At 35.4% G+C, this 19,588-nt stretch overlaps 1 protein-coding gene across 2 annotated transcripts in view; it reads right to left on the reverse strand.

Annotated features, from left to right (window-relative positions):
- LOC132907068 (furin-like protease 2) overlaps positions 1-19,588 on the reverse strand; it is a 418,428-nt gene that overhangs the window by 397,966 nt on the left and 874 nt on the right. For both annotated transcript variants that reach the window (XM_060959816.1, XM_060959815.1), the window contains exon 2: positions 11,408-11,982. In XM_060959816.1, coding sequence (XP_060815799.1) covers positions 11,408-11,602 — 195 coding nt within the window. In that variant the 5' untranslated portion in view covers positions 11,603-11,982. The remainder of the gene's footprint in view (positions 1-11,407; positions 11,983-19,588) is intronic.

A 19,588-nucleotide genomic window follows, 5' to 3' on the forward strand; every position in this document is an offset into this window, starting at 1 on the left:
TCTGTTCGACGGTAAGGTGACGTTCGAGCGGTAACGGGATTCGCGAATAGTAGTTCGTCAATGTTTGTTTATCTATAGACGTGGGTGAAATGTGAAAATGCTTGCGTCTGACGATTCATTTTCTAGAATGCCTTGTGTACTACGAAATACAGTAGAATCCTGTGCAACGGGAGACTGCAAAATGTTTTAACTACAAAACTGTAATGAACTATTAATCATCGCCTTTTCAACTATTTCATATTGAATCACCAAGTATGTAACACGAAAACTGAGAAAAATCAAGAAACATAGAAAGCATATGTTTTTTAGTGAATAAGACGGATAAAAATGAACAAAGAAAAGTATGGAAACATTTAAAATTGGGTCATTGGTTTAAACTAATTGCGAATTTTCGTTTCTACAAACTGCAAACTATAGCGATTATGTACTCGGTAACAGTGATATCGACGTAGTTCACAAGCTGGCCGAGAATTTTTTCCCGATAAAATCGTGGCATAACGCGATACCATGATTTTACACAGGAAAGCGTAACGATATTATTTTTAACTGTATCACGCTATTTCATGGTATTGCGGTTGTACACGTGCACACAAATACGCGCTAGCTTTTATACTGAAATTAAAATTCTGGGCGTTGCTGTACACATAATAGGATTTCCAATTTCTTTGCAATCTTTTAACTATGTCGCAATCAAGCTTAAAACAGCAAGATATTGTAATAAGTTCTTTACTAACGAGGAAATATTATAAAAATACTGCTCCCCTCTATTTTTTAATAAGCGCAACTAATTCAATTTTGCATACTTCTAATCAGACTTTGTTGCGTGATATCTTGTACCTATCTCATACTGGTGCAGAAACTGAAAATTTCGAACTGGCTTTTTAGTCATAAAATGCAGTTATTACAACAAGTATAATACACTGAGTATTTTATATGTTCCATGGATTTTTGCACTTTAAATTTCCCATAGATACAAATTATACAATATACAAATTTATTTAAAACTAGCTGTAGATTTTTTCCAAGATCAAAAACAACAATGATTCGCCATTCATTTCAATAGAATGCTCGTAATCAGGTAAAATTACGATGTTAATTCGCGGGAAATAGAAAGGAGATTCGAAACAGAGAAAGGAAAGAGGAGTCGAGGCAAAACTCGAGGGAAAGTCAAGTATTTCCATGTCGGCTGTCCTGACATTTTCGTGTGGAAGAAAACTGATTTTCCTCGGTCTGTCGAGGTGAAACGATTCGCGGAAATTGTCGAGCAGGCATAAATCCGACATCCGGCACCTATATGGCGTATCCACCTTCAAGCCAAGGGTGAACACCTTCTCTTCGCGGCCTCCACTTTTCCCCAACGACGAAATAAAAACATTTTTCAACCGACCAAGCCCCGACTTCTCACGAACATCGACACCACCGGAGCAGTCGACCAGAAAATATAAATCACCGCTTCCCAATTCTTTCTTCTTGCCGAAAATCTTATGCGTCCTTAGTACTTTTATACTCTGAATTCTCTGTTCTATCGAGATCCAGCGGAAAGAATTGGACACCCAATTTAAAAAAAAATGACAAAATTGACTTCTAGATCTCCTTTGCGTCTCTGCCTGCGAAGAAACTATCCGTACCATATTGCGTATTTCTTTATACGTAACATATTTAAGTATACCGATTTCTTTTGGTGAAATACGCCAGAAATCCGTTTTATTTCGTTCTATATTTCCAACTTTTATGCTATCTACGAGAGATAGAAATTGGCGACGATAGGCAGTCCGGGTTTGGCTTATTGTCAGCTAACGAAGATTAAGTAATTAATTAACAAGGGTAGCTAATTATATCTAACGCGGATATGTGTGTAGGTAACAATGTATAGGTTACGTGACCGATGAATAAGTACAAGTGTAATAGAATACAAGAATACAATTAAATACTTAAATAATAAATATTTATATTAATCTATTAAAACATTTATAATAATAAATATTTAATTATTTAACTTAGAAGTAGATTATTTGAGTTTTAGAGCATGATAGTCACAGAGCCAGACATTGATTATTGTGGAAAATGACACTAATAATAATTCGGAAGTTATTTGATATAATAGCCGAGACTTTGGAAACGTGGAGCATTATTATAACCCTTGAAGACGTGTTATAGGAAATTGAGATTCGTGAGAATACAGAGATTCGCGGTAGTATTTTGTCGTTTAAGAAATATGAGTCTTGAAGACGAAACAGTTTGCGAATGCTTTTTTCGTTCGAATGGGTATTTCGTTTAGCTGGAAACGGTGGAATATCTCACGACGAATGAAAGTTATGAAAAAATGTTTTAACAAAAGTTGTTTATAATGAGGTAAATTATTTTTTTCAGATTCAGTAACGAGGGAGATTTTGAAGCCAAGTTTATATTTTTATATGGAACCATATATTTTTTAATATTAGGTTGGCCGAAATGTTTCTTTCGTTTTGTGAGAAAATAATAGACGCACAACATTTTTTGTTTTATATTATTTTGTCGAATTACGTACGATCCATTTTGTTCTGTTGAGATAAACAGCGCGACATTTCACAGATTTGGTTTCACGTTTGTATGAAGATGCACTGTTGTAAAAAACACGTTTGGTAAAGAAAGACACTTTTCGGACAACCTAATACATTAATCTATTCATCTTGATATTCCCTATTAGCCTATTTGTGTCGAGGAACTTCTGGTTTAGCAGGTATTTTAACTTCATTTTGTAAAATTTAACGTGTGGAAGACAAAGACAACGTAAACACAATAATATCGCTGCGCGTCGTTAAATCGTTCAATTTCGCAAATTAAAGATAAAATATTTGATAATCTAATAGTTTTTCGGTATAAATAGATGAATATTTTTTATAGGAAATTCCGAGACAGATCGATCAATATATTAAGAGATGTATGATTTCATTTTAAAAAATGACGACGCTTTTAAATCTTCCCCACTGCTCGACATACAAAAAAAAAAAACCAATTTGTGTAATGCGATGTCCTCTTTCAAACCAAACAACTTTTGTTAAAACATTTCTTTGATAACTTTCATCTCTCCTGAAATATTCTACCGTTTTCAATTAAAAGAAATGCTCTGTAGAAATCGGATTCTAACGAATTTGAATTTATCTACACGAGATGGTAGGATTAAAATTTCGAAATAACTCGTTATATTATCGATTATAAAATTGTATAAGTTAAAGACAGCGTATATCGGACTTTAATGAATTCAGAGGTATTTGCGTAAAATTCTTCAATCCGAAACCTGTTTCGATGATGTTCTATGCACGATTACGCTGATACCAAACCAGTTTCGATAATTTTCGAATGCTATTATATAACATATACAACTTGTAAACAAATTTCTAATGTTAATGTCATGATCCAACGTCAATTTATTCAAAAAAGAAAATTCCTACAGAAAGATATCATTATGTGTACATCTTCGATTTATTCTTTTTTACGTACATCGATTTACCAACTTCCGAATTGCATTATCAGTTTGAGAACACCTTTTATATTGACCTTCGTTATACTCGAATTTCTCTACTAAAATACTGTACGATCTTCGAGGTAGCTATACATACATAGTTCTATAGCATTTGCGTTCTTTGTATCAGGTTCCGTAATCACAAAGTTGTGACTATCGAGTTCCATAATGTCGATGTTATCTATATCGAATTCCCTGACCCAGGGTCGTTATTAGATCCTGTGGCCTATGGTCTATGTCTATACCATAGACCATAAACTCTATGGTATAGGAATCATGCGTATCAAATTTCAAGATAGTCATTCATAGCTTAAATGTCGAATTCATTCAAAATCTAAAAAGAACATTTCCAATCACAAGCGGTACGATCATGCTCGAGTTTCTTTAAAAATTAGCAAAAAATGTATAAAATGACGTCTTTATGTTGCTCGTCTGTTGCAACAATGGCATAACTAAAAATTTACGATCTTAGAGTTATTAACGTAAAAGCGGTTGTTCTTTGTATCTTTTATGAATTGAATTCTGTAAGCTTCTCAAACCTACCAAGTTATCGTCGCTGCAGTAAATACTCGTCGACGTGAAACTTCTTCGGAAAGTTATTACATTTTTCACGCTAGGAAATGTCACGTTACATTTTTCTGTTATTTTCTATTCGCCAGCCAAGCGTACGAACAACTATTTAGCCTCAAGACGGTTGTAAAACATCCGCGTGTAATTCGGATGAAATTATTTTAGCGTTTGAAATGGTCGCCGGAATCATACAGTCTGTATCGCCTTCCGGTTTCCTTCGTTTTCTTTTCCTTAAAACTCGACTCGGAGGAACAGTTTCGCAACGGTTGCGCAGTTCGACTCTCGCTCTCGACGCGAAGTACCTGCACTTTGGCTTATTGGGTTATCCCGTGGGTAATGCTATTCTAACTATTGAATTTCACTCGAAAAGTGCCAGTATTTAAGTTTATATTCGAGCAAGTTTGAACACGTTCGTCATTGTTGCTTGGAAAAATAACCGTCTCTCCCTTTACGTTGAATTTGCATTTATAGAAAGATAAAACGATGGACGATAAACGAACTTTGGTATAACACGTAGGAACCTGTAATTTACAAATTCGATCCTGCTCGATTGAAGTTTAAATCCTCGTGTAGCTAGAAAAACAGTAAATTCATAATATAAAGAACTTTGTAAGATTCATAAAATTTCCCTAATAATATCGATTAGATGGAGGAGAAGGGTCTTATAAAGCGTAGTATAAAAGAGAAATGTAGACAAATAGGTATGCCGAGATACCTGGGCGGCACCCACACGTGAGAAACACGAAATCCTTTCTCTGAACGGCCTCGCCTTAATATTACATCCACGAGTGAACTTTTCTGGAGCAAACGAGACACATTGCCATACCAACGTCCTATATAGCAACAACGACCATCAAAACACGTTTAAATCGATTCCCCACCATATTGGATACGGTGATTGTAGATATCCAATGCCTTCTAGATAGACCTCTCCCATCTAGAGAGCTGTCCACAGCTCCTTTTGCTACGATAGACAAAGAAGGATCGAGCCAGTAACGGGCAAAGTTACTAGGCAACGTTCGTGATCCATAGAACCTCGAATGTTTCTCATTATTTATTGCAACAGAGTTTAAGAAGAATAAAACTTAGGTAGAACAAAATGCAGATGGATCGTAGCTTTTATAGTACACATTTACTTATTACCATACCGTCAAATGGAAGAGAAATTTGCATGAATGAAACGCTGGATACAATCCTTATATTCGTCTAATTGCATTCTGTCTATCCACAAACGTTTCGACTTCGAATTTCCATAAATCTGATGATATAAAGTTTAGAGATTCAAAGGAAACAATTCCATTGTAACGTAGAAACTCGTGAATCATCAGAAGTCTTTGACGATCAATGTAAATCGTTCATCTTTTGTCTTTTAGAAAGGACAATAAAATGAAAGCTTGAATACAAATCGACGATCGTGAATACCAATTTCATTTCGTTTCCGTTTTCTCCGCCGTGAGTATAGAATAACATAAATAAACGGAAATTTAATGCAAACGCGAAATAAAGAATGCAAACTTGATTGTTATCGATTAAAACGATACATACCACGATATTTATCATTGTATTTTTGTAAGTTATTCGTTAGCTAGTTTGCTAGTTATTAATTGAATTAATCAGTTGAATTAACTTATAAAAGATAAAATAATATTTTTCTATTACTTTCAAGCTTTACTTTTTATTTTTGGAAGAAAAATACTTCTTCCAGTCGTCTTGCGATAATAAATCGATTGTTTATCGTAAAAATGTCGTTCTTACACTCACGATTTGTAACGAACACATCAATCGTAAAATCGCAACAATTTCTGAACGAAAGACAAACGACCTAAACGTTAAAAAGCAGCAAACTATCGATATCGTTGCCCCAAAAGAGTCGTCAATCGTTGAAACGAGTCACATAACACAAAACTCGTTGACCTCAAAACTGCGCAAAATAAATACCGCGAAATACAAAAAAAAGGGGCGAGTCAAATCACTGACGATAAAATGTGACGAAATTTCACCGAGAGCAAAACCACGCAGCGCGCGATCAAAGAAACCTACATTTAACACGCTTTCGCGTTAATTCCTGCATTCGTCCACCATTTTTCAAGCTGACCGACGATTACTCGGTAGCCATTCGAAACTGAATGTTTAAAATCCATGACGCGAGTGTCGGAAATTTCGCTTTGAAAATTTCCTAATACTAAGAATATTATTTAAGAAAATTAATATTAATAAAGACTATTAAGAATAAATATTTCGTGTCGATTATTGTTTAAGAATATGTGTTGGTAAGTTTTACGAATGAACACTTGACAATTAAAAACGAATCGAAAAAGCGCAGTCATTGAAATTGCATATAGTTGCATCCTTTGGGCTGTGATCATCTATCTAGTTGTAGATTTTTTTAAGAGAGAAAGAAATTTCATCTGTCAGTGGAATCCGGGGTAGTTTTGAACAATCAAACACGCGAGTCAAATTATTATTCGAAGCTAGGTACGTCTTAGAGCAAGTGAAAAAGCTGCAAACTTTCTATCTGCAACGAAGCACACGAATGCAAAAAAAGCCATCTAGGATACATTTGAAGATTTACGACGAAAAACTCGAGAACAGAGAACAAATGGAAAAAAAAAAATAGCTGAACCGCGAGCGCGAACATAGCTCGTTGCAATGATCGCGATGCATCCGAAACAAACAGAAGCCGCATTTGCCAGAAACTGGTAATAAACTTCCATCTCATGACGCATTTACGTCCCAACAACACACCGTTCTTCTACCTCTTCGATACTCCTCCGCTCTTTTTTCGCCCTTTTGTTTCGCCCTTTTGTTCGCCAACCTATCGCGCAGTTCAACATGGAAAAGAATCGCGCCGATAAAACGCTCCGAAAAGAAGCGGAGCACCTAGAGAAATAGAGAGAAAGGATACTTTAACCGTACGTCATCCCTGGTGAGATAAAAACTTTGGCTGCTGGAGAAATGTAGCCTGTGTGCTGGTTCTACCAGTCGAGATGATGGAAATTCCACCAAACGCCGCGAGGAGTCGTGGAAAACGCGGAAATTATCGCAGTTCCACGAAGATTTAGGCACATAATACAGCAAAAGTGCTTAAATATTTAGCATTGGTAACTTTCCATCCACATATTGTATGAAACATATGAAACATTTTGAAATTTCATTAACATTGTAATGAAATACGATTAGAATGAGTATACTGAACACAGAAATCGATTTAAAAATGTACGTAGAAGTTTCTTCGAAATTAAATAAACGAAGATACAGATGGTTACTCTAAATTTTAATTATTAACAGTATGGCAAAACATGACGTTGTTTTGTTCGTATATTATTTGGCATATCGAACGCGAAATGTTTAATGCACCTATTTGGGAACATAGAAGATTAAGGTTTTCGGTTTATCGAGAGGATAATAGTAAGGATGGTAATAATAAATGATAGTAAACGTAATACTGTTTGCGGATAGTACCGGTGGTTTGATTACCTGAGTGCGTGGAAATTGTAGATATTAATATTTACTACGCTGGAGGCATAATGAAAATTCAACGTCTACTGCTACCAGAGATATGAATAATTCAGGCATTATTAATTCGTTGTCTTGTAACGTGGAGTTACATTTATATATCGACCACAGGTTAAATAGTGGCAAAGATTATTCATTGAATAAAAATTTTAATTTTAATTAGAATTACGATCTGAAAATATTTCTGTATAATTTTTCTGTATATGTATCTACGTCAATTTTACTTCGTCGCGATATTTGATTCTGCATTTAATTCTGTTACTGATCATTTGAATCTTTGCTTTATGATTTTCCTCCAGTCACAAACTACATAGTCTAGGATCATTAATTAAATTAAAATTTGTAATTCAAATTTTTAAGACAAAATCGACTTATAATTATCGAAATGCTATCAATAATATTAGGTAACATCAGAGCTAATTATTAAGAATTCATATTATGTTATTATATATTATCGTAACATCAAATTATAGGAATTAACCTACCACAGACACGTTTTCTAGAAATGTATATTTTTCTCCATTAAATACAGGTGCTGCACGCAGAAAAATACACAAAATACAGACTGATTGGCCCGGTATACAGCAGCGAAAAATTGAATAGCGAAACATCCAAAAACCTTGACAAATGGACGAAGATACGAGCGGTGGAAAATATCGGACGCAATTCACGCCAGCAGTAAACTTAATTCCAATGGTTTTTTATTCAGTTGTTGGCATAACAAGGGTCGCAAATTAGTTGGAGTCACGAAATATCTCCCCTGATAGTTGACACGATGAATTTTTTCCCAATCGAACAACGAAAAGGGATGCGGCGTCCAGTGGCTGCATAAAAGTGTAGCCGCAAACGAACGCAGTTTGACGGTCACAAAAGTCAGAATCACGAATGCAGATCGTGAAATTCGCACACTCTATACATAGCTACACGCTATACGGGTTGACGAAAGTATTCCAACACTTTTAGATACGATTCATGAATTGTATTATATGTGTCGTACTTTTACGTCTTGAAATTTTATTACCACTGTTGCGAAACTTGAGTATCAGAGTTAATGAGACGTTCTTACAAAATTGTAACGATTATAACGATTAAAGCGTTCAAACTCAATTTTCCTAAAGTCGTTATTTCTACGTTATACCGTTATTCCATCGCATAAGCCGTACTGTTGCGAAAGAGGATTTTTAATACTCAAATCAAGTATCATAGAGAACATTCAGCAACAAATTGTATACAGTTTAACGATCGCAAAAGCTTGGATCGGGAATGCAAATCGTGAAATTTGTAGTAGCTATATGGGGGCTAAACGTGATATATAGTTTGAGGATCATGAGACTTTTAGGTGGCGATAACCGTTCCGGTTCGAACAGCGGCCTGGTTTGAAGCAGCTGTAAAATTTTTTCGATGCGATCGTCATTGAGAGCCGCGAACGATACTTTGCGAAACGCTCGTGGAAAGGACACTGTGATCCGGTGATAGCACGCGTCCATTACACCCGCGTGTAAAAATGCTATTACTTTTTGTGGTAAAAGTATGTAACGTATAGGGTGTCTCAAAAAAATAGAGAAACGAATTTTCCCAGTCCTTTCGGTACTAAATGCTTTCGTATTGTATTCTGTTCTGTGCGAAAACGAAACGACCGAAATGTATTATATATTTTCTGAATGGCAAGATATATTATTCGTAAAATAGGAGAAGAAAAATGTTTGTTGTTTGGAAGTGCATAATGGTTAATAATGAAAGTTCGCTATAACTGTATTTAACTAGCCGTATTTTAAACCTTGATCTAGCTAATGCAGGTAATTAGTGTCCTTCCCTTGGAATAATTATCGGCACAAGTTTTTATGCCTTCGCCCTATCCGCTCCATTTAACAAACTGATGTCTGACCTTAACTAATCCGAAGTTTAAAGTTGCTGCTTGCGTTGCGTTGGTCGATGTACATTCACCAGCGCTATAGTTTAGTTTCACGGCAATTTTATGGATAAAATTTAACTGACAATTTTGTTTCGTTGTGTTTGAAAAAGTTTCGAAAGTTTCTTTATAAAGTTGGCGCAAGAGAATAACGAAGATTGCACGGTTAATAAATAGACGATTTCTTAATGCACAGATTATTTCAAGCGATAAAAATAATATTTGAGGAGCGATTAACTGATTCGTAGTAAGACTTGGAATAAGAATGAATAATATAAAGTAAAGAGAAGGTAAATCGTATGAAGGGACACTCGAGTGTCATGGATTATTCAACAGCATTAAGATGAATAATTAGAGTTGGCAGAAAAGTGCAGGTGATTAAAGTAAGTTCGATGGTCAAGGTTAATAAACTATCGAATACCGATACGCCAAGTCTCTGAGAACCGTGTAACGAGCCATCCCTCTTAATTCCTCCCACGGGACTACTTCCACACTATTACAATAACTACTTTGGAACAATAGCGGCGAACAGAACACATTCTCAAAATTGAGCAATGCTATACGCACTATTCCCTAGCATCTTCTGATAACTGCCGATAGAAAGAGTTTATCACTGGAAACACATAACATCAACTATAAATAGAATGAATGGAAATTATGAAATCACAAACACGATAATAATGGAAGGGCTTCACGATGTTACATTGCGTTCATAATACAGATTATGTGCTATTACATATTTAATACTTTGAAGCTGGAATATTCGAAAATTCGGAAGTTGGGATTCTTTTAGTTCGAAAGGGAAATTTGAAGACGTAAGAATTTGTTCAAGTATCTGAACAGTTGTTTACAGATTTTTGAAATTTAACGAAAATTCGAACCGCACACATAGGTAAGAAATATCTTGGTATTAGTATTGGTAGCTTTTGGTATTCAATTTCATTAAAATTTCTAAGTAGGTATTGAACTTGGTTCGGTCGCTATTCATTCTTCACAATGGTACATGCGAATCGTGAAGCAAGCCACGATAAAACTTCTACAGCTCGAACGTTATCATGAAAAAGATTGTTTTTATCGCAATCTGCGTAACGCGTAACTACTAGAAAAACTTTTAATTGTGAAATGGCCAAAGTGTCCTGTAAGTTTTTTTAATAGTCGAAACAACACGAGCATCGAGCTGGGAACACGCGAAAGTAAAACCTGAAACCTGTTATCAAAACTATGTCAATCCATGGCGATAACCGCGAAACTTTTGTAATGAATTTTGATCGTGGCGTTTTTGAATCGTGCTGAGTTGAACACGCACGAATAATGGGCTTAAATTATGTAGTTAATCCACACCGCTTAAACTGAAGTGACTGGAACACAACGACCAAAATAAAGTCTCTCAAAGTGTTCCATTGATCATCGCGTTTTTCGTTTATATCTTGATTTCAGATCTGTCTTACCAATTCGTGACGTTTGAAATCGCCAAAATATTATTAAACAGCGCTATATATAAAATATTGAGAAAAAAATTCATTCTCAATTTATTACATTTCGCGTTCAATGGAAATACAATTTACAAAAGCCATTAAGTCGACAAACAAAAATTGATTTCAAATTGTATCCCATAAGAGTCCGTTACAGTAAAATTTATCAAACAGATGTAAAAGTTAATTAGAATATTAAGCAGCAGATATTTCATTTCACTAAACAAATACTCCATTGATGTTCAATTTTTCAAAAATAGTGACAAATTTCGAGGTAAATGGCTACTTGAGAGATAGTGTTTGCAACATCGTCACCCTTTCCTGGTCTTCGATTTATGGAGCTGATGTGGTTTGCGAACCACTCATTCCATAAGAAAAGTCAATCATTCCATTTTAGCATGCTAACGGCGAGATATAAAAAGAAAGATCGAGACTCACCTGTCCATAGTTGTCGAAACCATACTTGGCGGCAATTTCTGCAGCGACATCCGGTCCATCCGGGATGTAAACTGCGAACTGGTTGCTGAAAATCGGCGTAGGTCGCGACCGTGGTCCAGGTTCCGACTTTACCAACAGAGCACCGATCAACACCACTAATAACACGCACAACGAACCGCCCTGAACGATGATCATCTCGTCGTCGCCGAATGGACAAGATATGTTATACTACTATTCTTTAAACACCGCGTACTTCTTTGCTTTTTCTACCCCGTTACTTCGCGATACGAATTCCGATTCGCCTATCGAAACTATAATATTTTCAAACGTCGAGGATCCACGAACAGAATACGCAATTCGAGAATATTAAATTTTCCGTGAAATCCAGCGGGAGTGGAGAATCTTCACTTAATTTCCGTATACCATTGCCACGAATGTTTCGCCGCATCCGAATGACACGAAGGAAGAGGATAAAGAGAAAAAAAGAGACGTTGAATACGTCAAAATGGTGACACGCGACACGACACTAACGGAACGATTTCGACTCTAAATTCTTCGGTTGTTGCTGTTCTTATCTGTAACCAAAAAACAGAGAGGGAAAATTAATACGATTAAAAAAAAAATGGCCAACATTCAAGTCACGACGCCAGAAGGATATCGTCGGGATGTTTGCGGTTTAACGATATTAATTATTATCCAGAGCATACTCCTCGAGTTGTGTACACATGCTGGGTTTTATATCGACATTTCTGAAGCTTAATTAATGAAAATATGAAAGAATTTTTATGAGCAATTTCTATATTTTTCAATATCAGGTATATACAGAGATTTTGGTATAGCATTAAAAGTCTTCCTGTTTTGTTGAAACGTCTAAATAAACTTTCCTGAGAGAAGCTCGTATAACAGGAATGTTGTAGTAGCCTGTAACAAAACACTCGGCGGTCAGCGCTTGAATTACAATGCAGTTAAAACGATCGCGCAAAAGAACCACGAACGGAACAACAATTTAAAAATTGAAAACCAATAAAATGTTTCCTTGTACTTCACTCGTGTCGTCGCAAAAGACATACAAGAAAAGGCTCGATAAAATCAAGCGCTTCCACGATGGTCTCGGCTGCTCCCGCCCACGTTCTCTTTTGCCACGTACAGAGCAGAGAGCGTCCTTCGAAGGATTTCGAAAACTATATTAAATTCATCCATGAAACTCTCTGGATTCTGTGTATCTCCATAGAATCGAAATAGAGAGACGCGACATGATAACGGGTGAATCATCACAAACAGGATATCCGAATATTCGAATGTTAGAATTTGAAGGACAGCACGCATGGAATACCAAAAGTGTGTGTAGTTTTATGGGAGAAATAATTGAAAGAATTATTGGTCGTAAATACCAATAATAGTAACACAAGTGGCTACAAAAATTATTGGCCATTGGCACGTGCCTTTACTTCCCAGTATACGACAGTGTGTTATCATGTACACTTCATTTTCACAGTATTAAATTCTAGTTATATGAAACCTACTAATAAATGATACAAAATTTAATATACTAACCTAACTGATTGGATCTAATCGATTAATAAATAAGGAGATACTATAGCAAATAAAATGTGTACAAATAATTGAACAGTGGCGTATATTCAACATCAGAATATGAATTTAATATGTTATACCCTGTTCTAAAAAAAAAAAAAAAAAAAAAAAAAAAAACTTGTTTTTTTTTTGGAAAATCACACCTTACACAGGAAAATTGGTTTTGTATAACTACTGGAAATATTGGAGTTTTGCTATAGATACTATCCACACGCATTTTATAAATGCCGCAATCTACATATGTCGCAGTCCACTGAAGCTGATGCTACACATCCGAAAACCATTTTTCATTTGCAGCGAAAAAAACATAGCGCAAACATATCAAATCCTGGTGCGGAACCTCACTAAAATTTAAATTTCCCGCTTGTAAATATTCTTTTAATAATCCTGTCCGTATGAACCTGTTTTTGTAGGATAAATTTAAAAATATGAATATTCGATCGAATATATGCAAATGATTTATGTTTCTAATGGAAATTAGATCACTGTACATCAAAAATAAGAACGAAAGTTTCCACCAAAATAAAAAACCATGAAAAACTAACACCTGGCTGTCGCTTTTAAGCATTATATAAGAAGAGAAATTGCAGTCGAGTCACTTTTACCCATCAGAACATTGACAAGAACTCTCACGATGCCACGTATGATGCCTTCGTACGTAACGTTAAGCATCAAGATACTTTTTATAGACACAACATACTAATGCCGACTAACGAATATGATCAGCTTTCCATGTTCCTTATTTACTACGGTTTCTACCGCTAAATATTATACCTGTCAGATACACGCTCCTATTCGTACAAGTCTAGCAAACAAGCAACGGTTTAAACAAATACCATGTAACTTTGAGGAACAAACGTTGAACCGCACCAGCGAACCAATAACCAGAGCGTTACTTAACCAGTACATAATCGGATCACTGACAGAACTTGGCGTTATGCTTGGCGTCGATGACGTCAAGATTCAGATATTTTTAACTCGCACAATGACAATCTACAGGATAAAATCTACAATATTTGCCATTCTGTTCTTCTGAAAATTTCTGAAAAACAACGTTACACATGTAATAGCGTATAGTACAGATTACTTTAAACATGGCTATCGAACTCCAATACGTTTCAGGTAGGTTCGAACTTTCAAATATTAAACAAACTAGTTTTATTTATTTGTGGAAAATTCAAAGGTGCGAAAATCTACAGAACGCACATGATACACAGGAATTTCGCATAAAATGCAATGGCTTGATAATGAGTTCAATCGGGAGGCAAGATTGCGGAACGATTAACCAGGATTGATAAGCGTCTCGTGATTCCGCGAATGCCGCACAAAGAAAGGAATGACGTCGCCAACCGTTCGAATAGAATCTACCAATTTTCTAGCAATTAACCACCGGCAATGTTCTTCCCATTCGCAGCAGCAAAATAGAATTCTACGAAAGGGTTGGTCGCGCAAAACCGAACACCAGCAAAATTCTTTCGACGATCGAATTTAAATAGCGTGAAAAGAACACGAGTGAAGAGCGAAGAAGAAGAAAGCTTAGCGAAGAAATCGAGAAGAAAAAAAGCAATGACATATTCGTCCGATACTTTTTCTTGCGAAAATCTCTTCTTAGCGGAAAATTTTTATTCAAGTTCAAATATGAACATTTATGAAATATTTCTCCGTGTATCTTTGCTTTTTGCTTCCTATTTCACATTGAAATCGCATATAGCGGAAAAGTACGAGTTACGTTTGTTAAAATACGTTAGCACTCGTAATTCATCTATTAACCACCGTAGTTCTTCGTATCTTCTCGTTTCTTCTTTAAACTGCTTGTAAGTGGTTTTTGTCTGAACTCTCGCCACATTTTTCGGGTATTTATCGTGCGACAGGTTCATTCTCGTGTATTCTATCTCACATATTTATCTTTTATAGCGCTATGTATATCATCCTGTCATACACTGTGCTTTATAGAGGAATTTCATCATCGTTGGAGAAACGAACGATGAAAAATCTTTTAACCCTCCGGCATTTAACGAGCCATAGTATTTTCATATTCATCCTAGGCTAGTTTATACAATCCTGTGTAAAAATCTTGGAGCACCTACCAAACACTTGCGTTTTGTTTTTATTTTTTCGCAAATGAATATAAAAATACTCGATGTTAATTCAAATCTTCTGACGATTAAATGTTCTTCTTAATGAATATCTAACATTTTCCCCGGAAGTAGCTTGTCTTCGAAACATCGAATATTACACTCGCATATAATTGCGAGCAGTTTTCAAATGAAACCGAAATCTACGGTGAACGTGTTAAACAACATATTGGTTGCGTCACAAGGACAAAAAAGTGGGAGAGAATACTTACGATGGTTCAAGGACCGTAGAAAGCATTAGATTTGCAATTCCACGAGTGCTGTTACGTGTAAAATAAAAGCCACCCAAAGAGTCATAACGCCACGACAAAATATGAATAGAGATAATATTATACAGGATGTTTAAAAATGAATGCTCCTCGAATGTCAAGTATGAATAAAAAATAAACGTCAATGTACTATTTTCTTTAAAATATATCGAGAATGTGTAATAAAATGAGACTTTTCTAAGAGAAAAATCTCTCGTTCTTTTTTCTGTCTTTTTTTTTTAGAAAACTGTACAAATTTAGTTTCTCGTTAAAATTAATCATATTTATGCGCAGCACGAAGGGAGATGTAACTGTTTGTAGTTCAAGAGCTCATTTTACTTTGTTACAAAGCATTGAAAACGCGGTTAAATTGGGGACACACGAACTCCGGCCGACGTGATTTGAATATTGAGTATTCAGACGCTTGAATAGTTCTTTCTTCAAGGCACACAGAACGAGGTATAATTTATGGTGCGACTGGAAAGAGGAGATGATGTGATGTAAAACGGCATAGACAAAATGAAGTTTTTGGTACGGCGGAAAATTTGGTTTTTTGCAGGATCTATAACGACAGATCTATAAGAAACAAAAGTATTATACCATTAAAAGGAACTAATATTTTTTTGCTGTTAAATATTGAAATAATTTGTCGTTCTCCAATACAGTTGTTAAAATGTTGTTTAAATGCTACACTTACTGTTACAGATTGTTACTGGAAATATTGTTAATAGATATTAAGTATAATGATGTAAGCAGCTATGACGTCGTAGAGCGTTTAGACGATCAATATTATTGTGAATATTATTGGAAATATTATTGTCAATATTATCGTAAGAGACCATCTAGACGATCAATGTGTATCGTCTGCATAATGCTGAAAACTCTGAAATATCGACAATAATATTGATCGTTTGAACGCTTCTTCAGTGTATGTGTTTTGGTAGAACCTGTACAACATGTTTGTGTACATCTGTGAACAACTGTCTTGCGTACTGAATTCAATTACCGATGACACGCGTATTCACCAAGAAGACGCTGATGACGACAACATCGGACAAACACAGGACGGACAGTTTAGCGACAACTACACTAATGAATACGCGAATGAAGATCCGTACACTTCATTAGCATATATATACTAGGACGATTCCTTGCGAATTTTAACATTTTATTGTTGAAGATTGATACCAACTTAGTTTCCATTTTTCTTAACGGATAGAGGTTACGATGTTCACGGAAAATTATTTAGTAACATCTGTAAGTTGTCAAACAAATTATTTAAAAACTAACGATGTAAAAACAATTAATTTAAAGACGTTAATGAAAAACACTGATAAAGGTAGACTTGCTGGAAACGCGATTTTTGCCTCATATGGGACAATACGGACATCGCAACATTTGCATGTCTTCTTATTTACTAAGTGAGGAATAACTTAGCGATGTATTAAATTATATTTCTTTGATACGAGATATCTCGTTATATTACATTCTAAATATCTTACGTAACGATAATATACGATATGGTAACTTTATTCGAACTGATTGATATTCACATTTAAATACGGCTTAGTAGCTTATCGTTTGAAGGAGGATAGTGAAATAAAGAAACGTGAATACACGAAAGAAGGAGAAATCAAATGAATGAGTTAAACGAACAATCTAGACAAAGACTTAAGACGTTGAAGGATGTTTATTTCCTTGCTCGTGGATTTCTCTGAAATATTCAGTCATTATCGTTAAACTCTACTCGCAGCTATGTGGAAATAAATACGGAAATAACATATCTGATCGAAGATGCATGAAATTAAGATTTATGCATACATATCGCCTGAAGCTGATTTAATTACATAATCTACTTGTGTTTCTGTAGCTAATACATATCCATTTTCAATATTTTTACTATCGTCCTGCAACTCTAGCCCTTTTATTACTTCAAAGCTTAACTACACAATTTAATCAAAATTAACCTACCAACATCATATTTCCTATTGATCTATCATATCATATCATATATTTAGCTATCGAAAGAGCGATTGTTAATAACGATGACTTCATAATCAAAAATTCGAAATAATTTCAGAAATTCGAAATGTATTACATAATTTCATAAAAAATATCACAAATTACAATAAATCACGTTTAAAATTTACATAGACAATCAACCTTCATGTAAAGTAAATCCTCTTCTTCCATTAATTTACATATTACAAACCTTGCATAACATCTTTACTCTCAATGTTTACTTCACAAAACATAACTATCTTGATAAATCAGAAATTATACAACTTCTTTGGTAATCATCACATCTATACATTTATTATCATAATGAATAGTATGGAAAAGTAATTAACTAGCAATTAATTAGTAATAATAATGATAAATTCGACATATTCTGTATGGCTTTATTATTATACATTATACATATATTCCACACGTTTAATTATTTCAAATCATCTAATACGACCAATAGTGCAAATCATTTCACAACTAGGGAAACATGCATTATCTCCAAACGACAGTAACCGTACGTCCCATTATGCAGCCGATAATAAAGTGCTCTTAATACCGACGCTTCACGCACAAGGTCGCAGCCAATCACGTCCGTAAACATACATACTCCAATTTGAAATCTAATGGAAAACGAGAAAATAGAGCTGGTAGATATCGACGATCGTTGTATACGTGTGTACACGGTATACCATTACCATATATACCAGTGGCAAGTTGAAACTCGTTCGATCAGGAAAGAGCAGCCTGGAATTTTTTGTCACCAGTGTGGCAAGCTCTCGAGAAGACGAGGTTGCACGCAAACCGGAACGCGGGAGGGAGAAACAAAATTTGTATTCGAGCAAATCATCACAAAATCCGTAATACGTCCGTGGCTCACGAAAATATTGAAACAAAAGTCTAATGTGTGTGTGTTATATGAAACATTTTGAAATTTCATCAGCAATATAAAAGACACGACTGTCACGAGTCATGATTGTATCGGTATAATTTAAAAGTATAAAAGTAGATATGTACTGCAAACGTATATATTTAAAATTTTTCGAGAGAAGCAAAAATCTATTTGACATTTTACGAGAAAATTATTTACTAAACACATCTTGTTGAGAAAAAGAAAAGACTGTAGGAAGCATTGGTCAATATTACCTTTGTAATTTTCTCTTCTTAGTCCTTGAAATAATATTTTGACGATTTTGACGGCTTTTTTAACATAAGACTGAATTATTTTGAATTCTAGCACTTTTAACATACATATGAAATATATTTAGTAAAAAATAAGATGACTCTACCAAATAGAGTTAATATAACGCCTTGAGTAAAACTTGGTTCTTATAAGAATCGAAAAAACTAACCTAATCCAACGTTGTGCGTAAATTTCGAACTTTAGTGAGCAGTATACCGCAGGAAGAGACATTAAATTTACAAAATTTGTCCTTGTTTCTATATATTTTCATCGCATTAATGAAATTTGAAAATATTTCATCGAATACACATATTCGTAAAGAAATGTTGGAATACTTTGGTGAACCACTGTATTTCTGTGAACGAAACGCAAAACCGTAATTAGTTTCGGGTCAGAAAAGGTCAGAGAGGAGCATTAATCGGAACTAAAAGGTTTTTCGAGCCCGCATGATTAGAACGCGACACCGCGATATTTCTTTGGCGACGCATCGTGCATACGATACAAGCCTGCACACACGCGTGGCTACAATCATTTTTCGCACGCCACTCGCACTGGCCTGAATTACACACGCGCGCGTGGCTCCGCGAAACGCCAACGCTGCTTTCACAGCCTTTTTTTTTCCTCTTACGAGCGCAACGCGTGCACCATTCCGCATGCGAATCACGGTCAGCCTCTATTTTCGACGAAAGTGAAAGAATCGAGATCAACGACCCTACCGCTCACGGAGAAATTCGCGAAAGAATATCGACAGTTAAAATCCGCCTTCTACTCGCCAGAATTCAACCAACGAGGGAAAAAAAGCACTAGCTTAATCAAGGAACAACATGAACGAGTTTCACGAAGAGAAAGTCTCTGGTACACGAGGACCTCGAGATGTCAGCTGATAGAAACAAAGACTCAGAAAGAGCCCCGTAATTGGTCGTTGAGGATAGACCATAATATACAAAACTATATAATGGAGACACACACCAATATAAAGAGGTTAGCTGTGAATCACGCGACGTCAATCATCAAA

The sequence above is a fragment of the Bombus pascuorum genome, chromosome 5 (assembly GCF_905332965.1).
Source record: "Bombus pascuorum chromosome 5, iyBomPasc1.1, whole genome shotgun sequence".
NCBI classification, from domain to species: Eukaryota; Metazoa; Arthropoda; class Insecta; order Hymenoptera; family Apidae; genus Bombus; species Bombus pascuorum.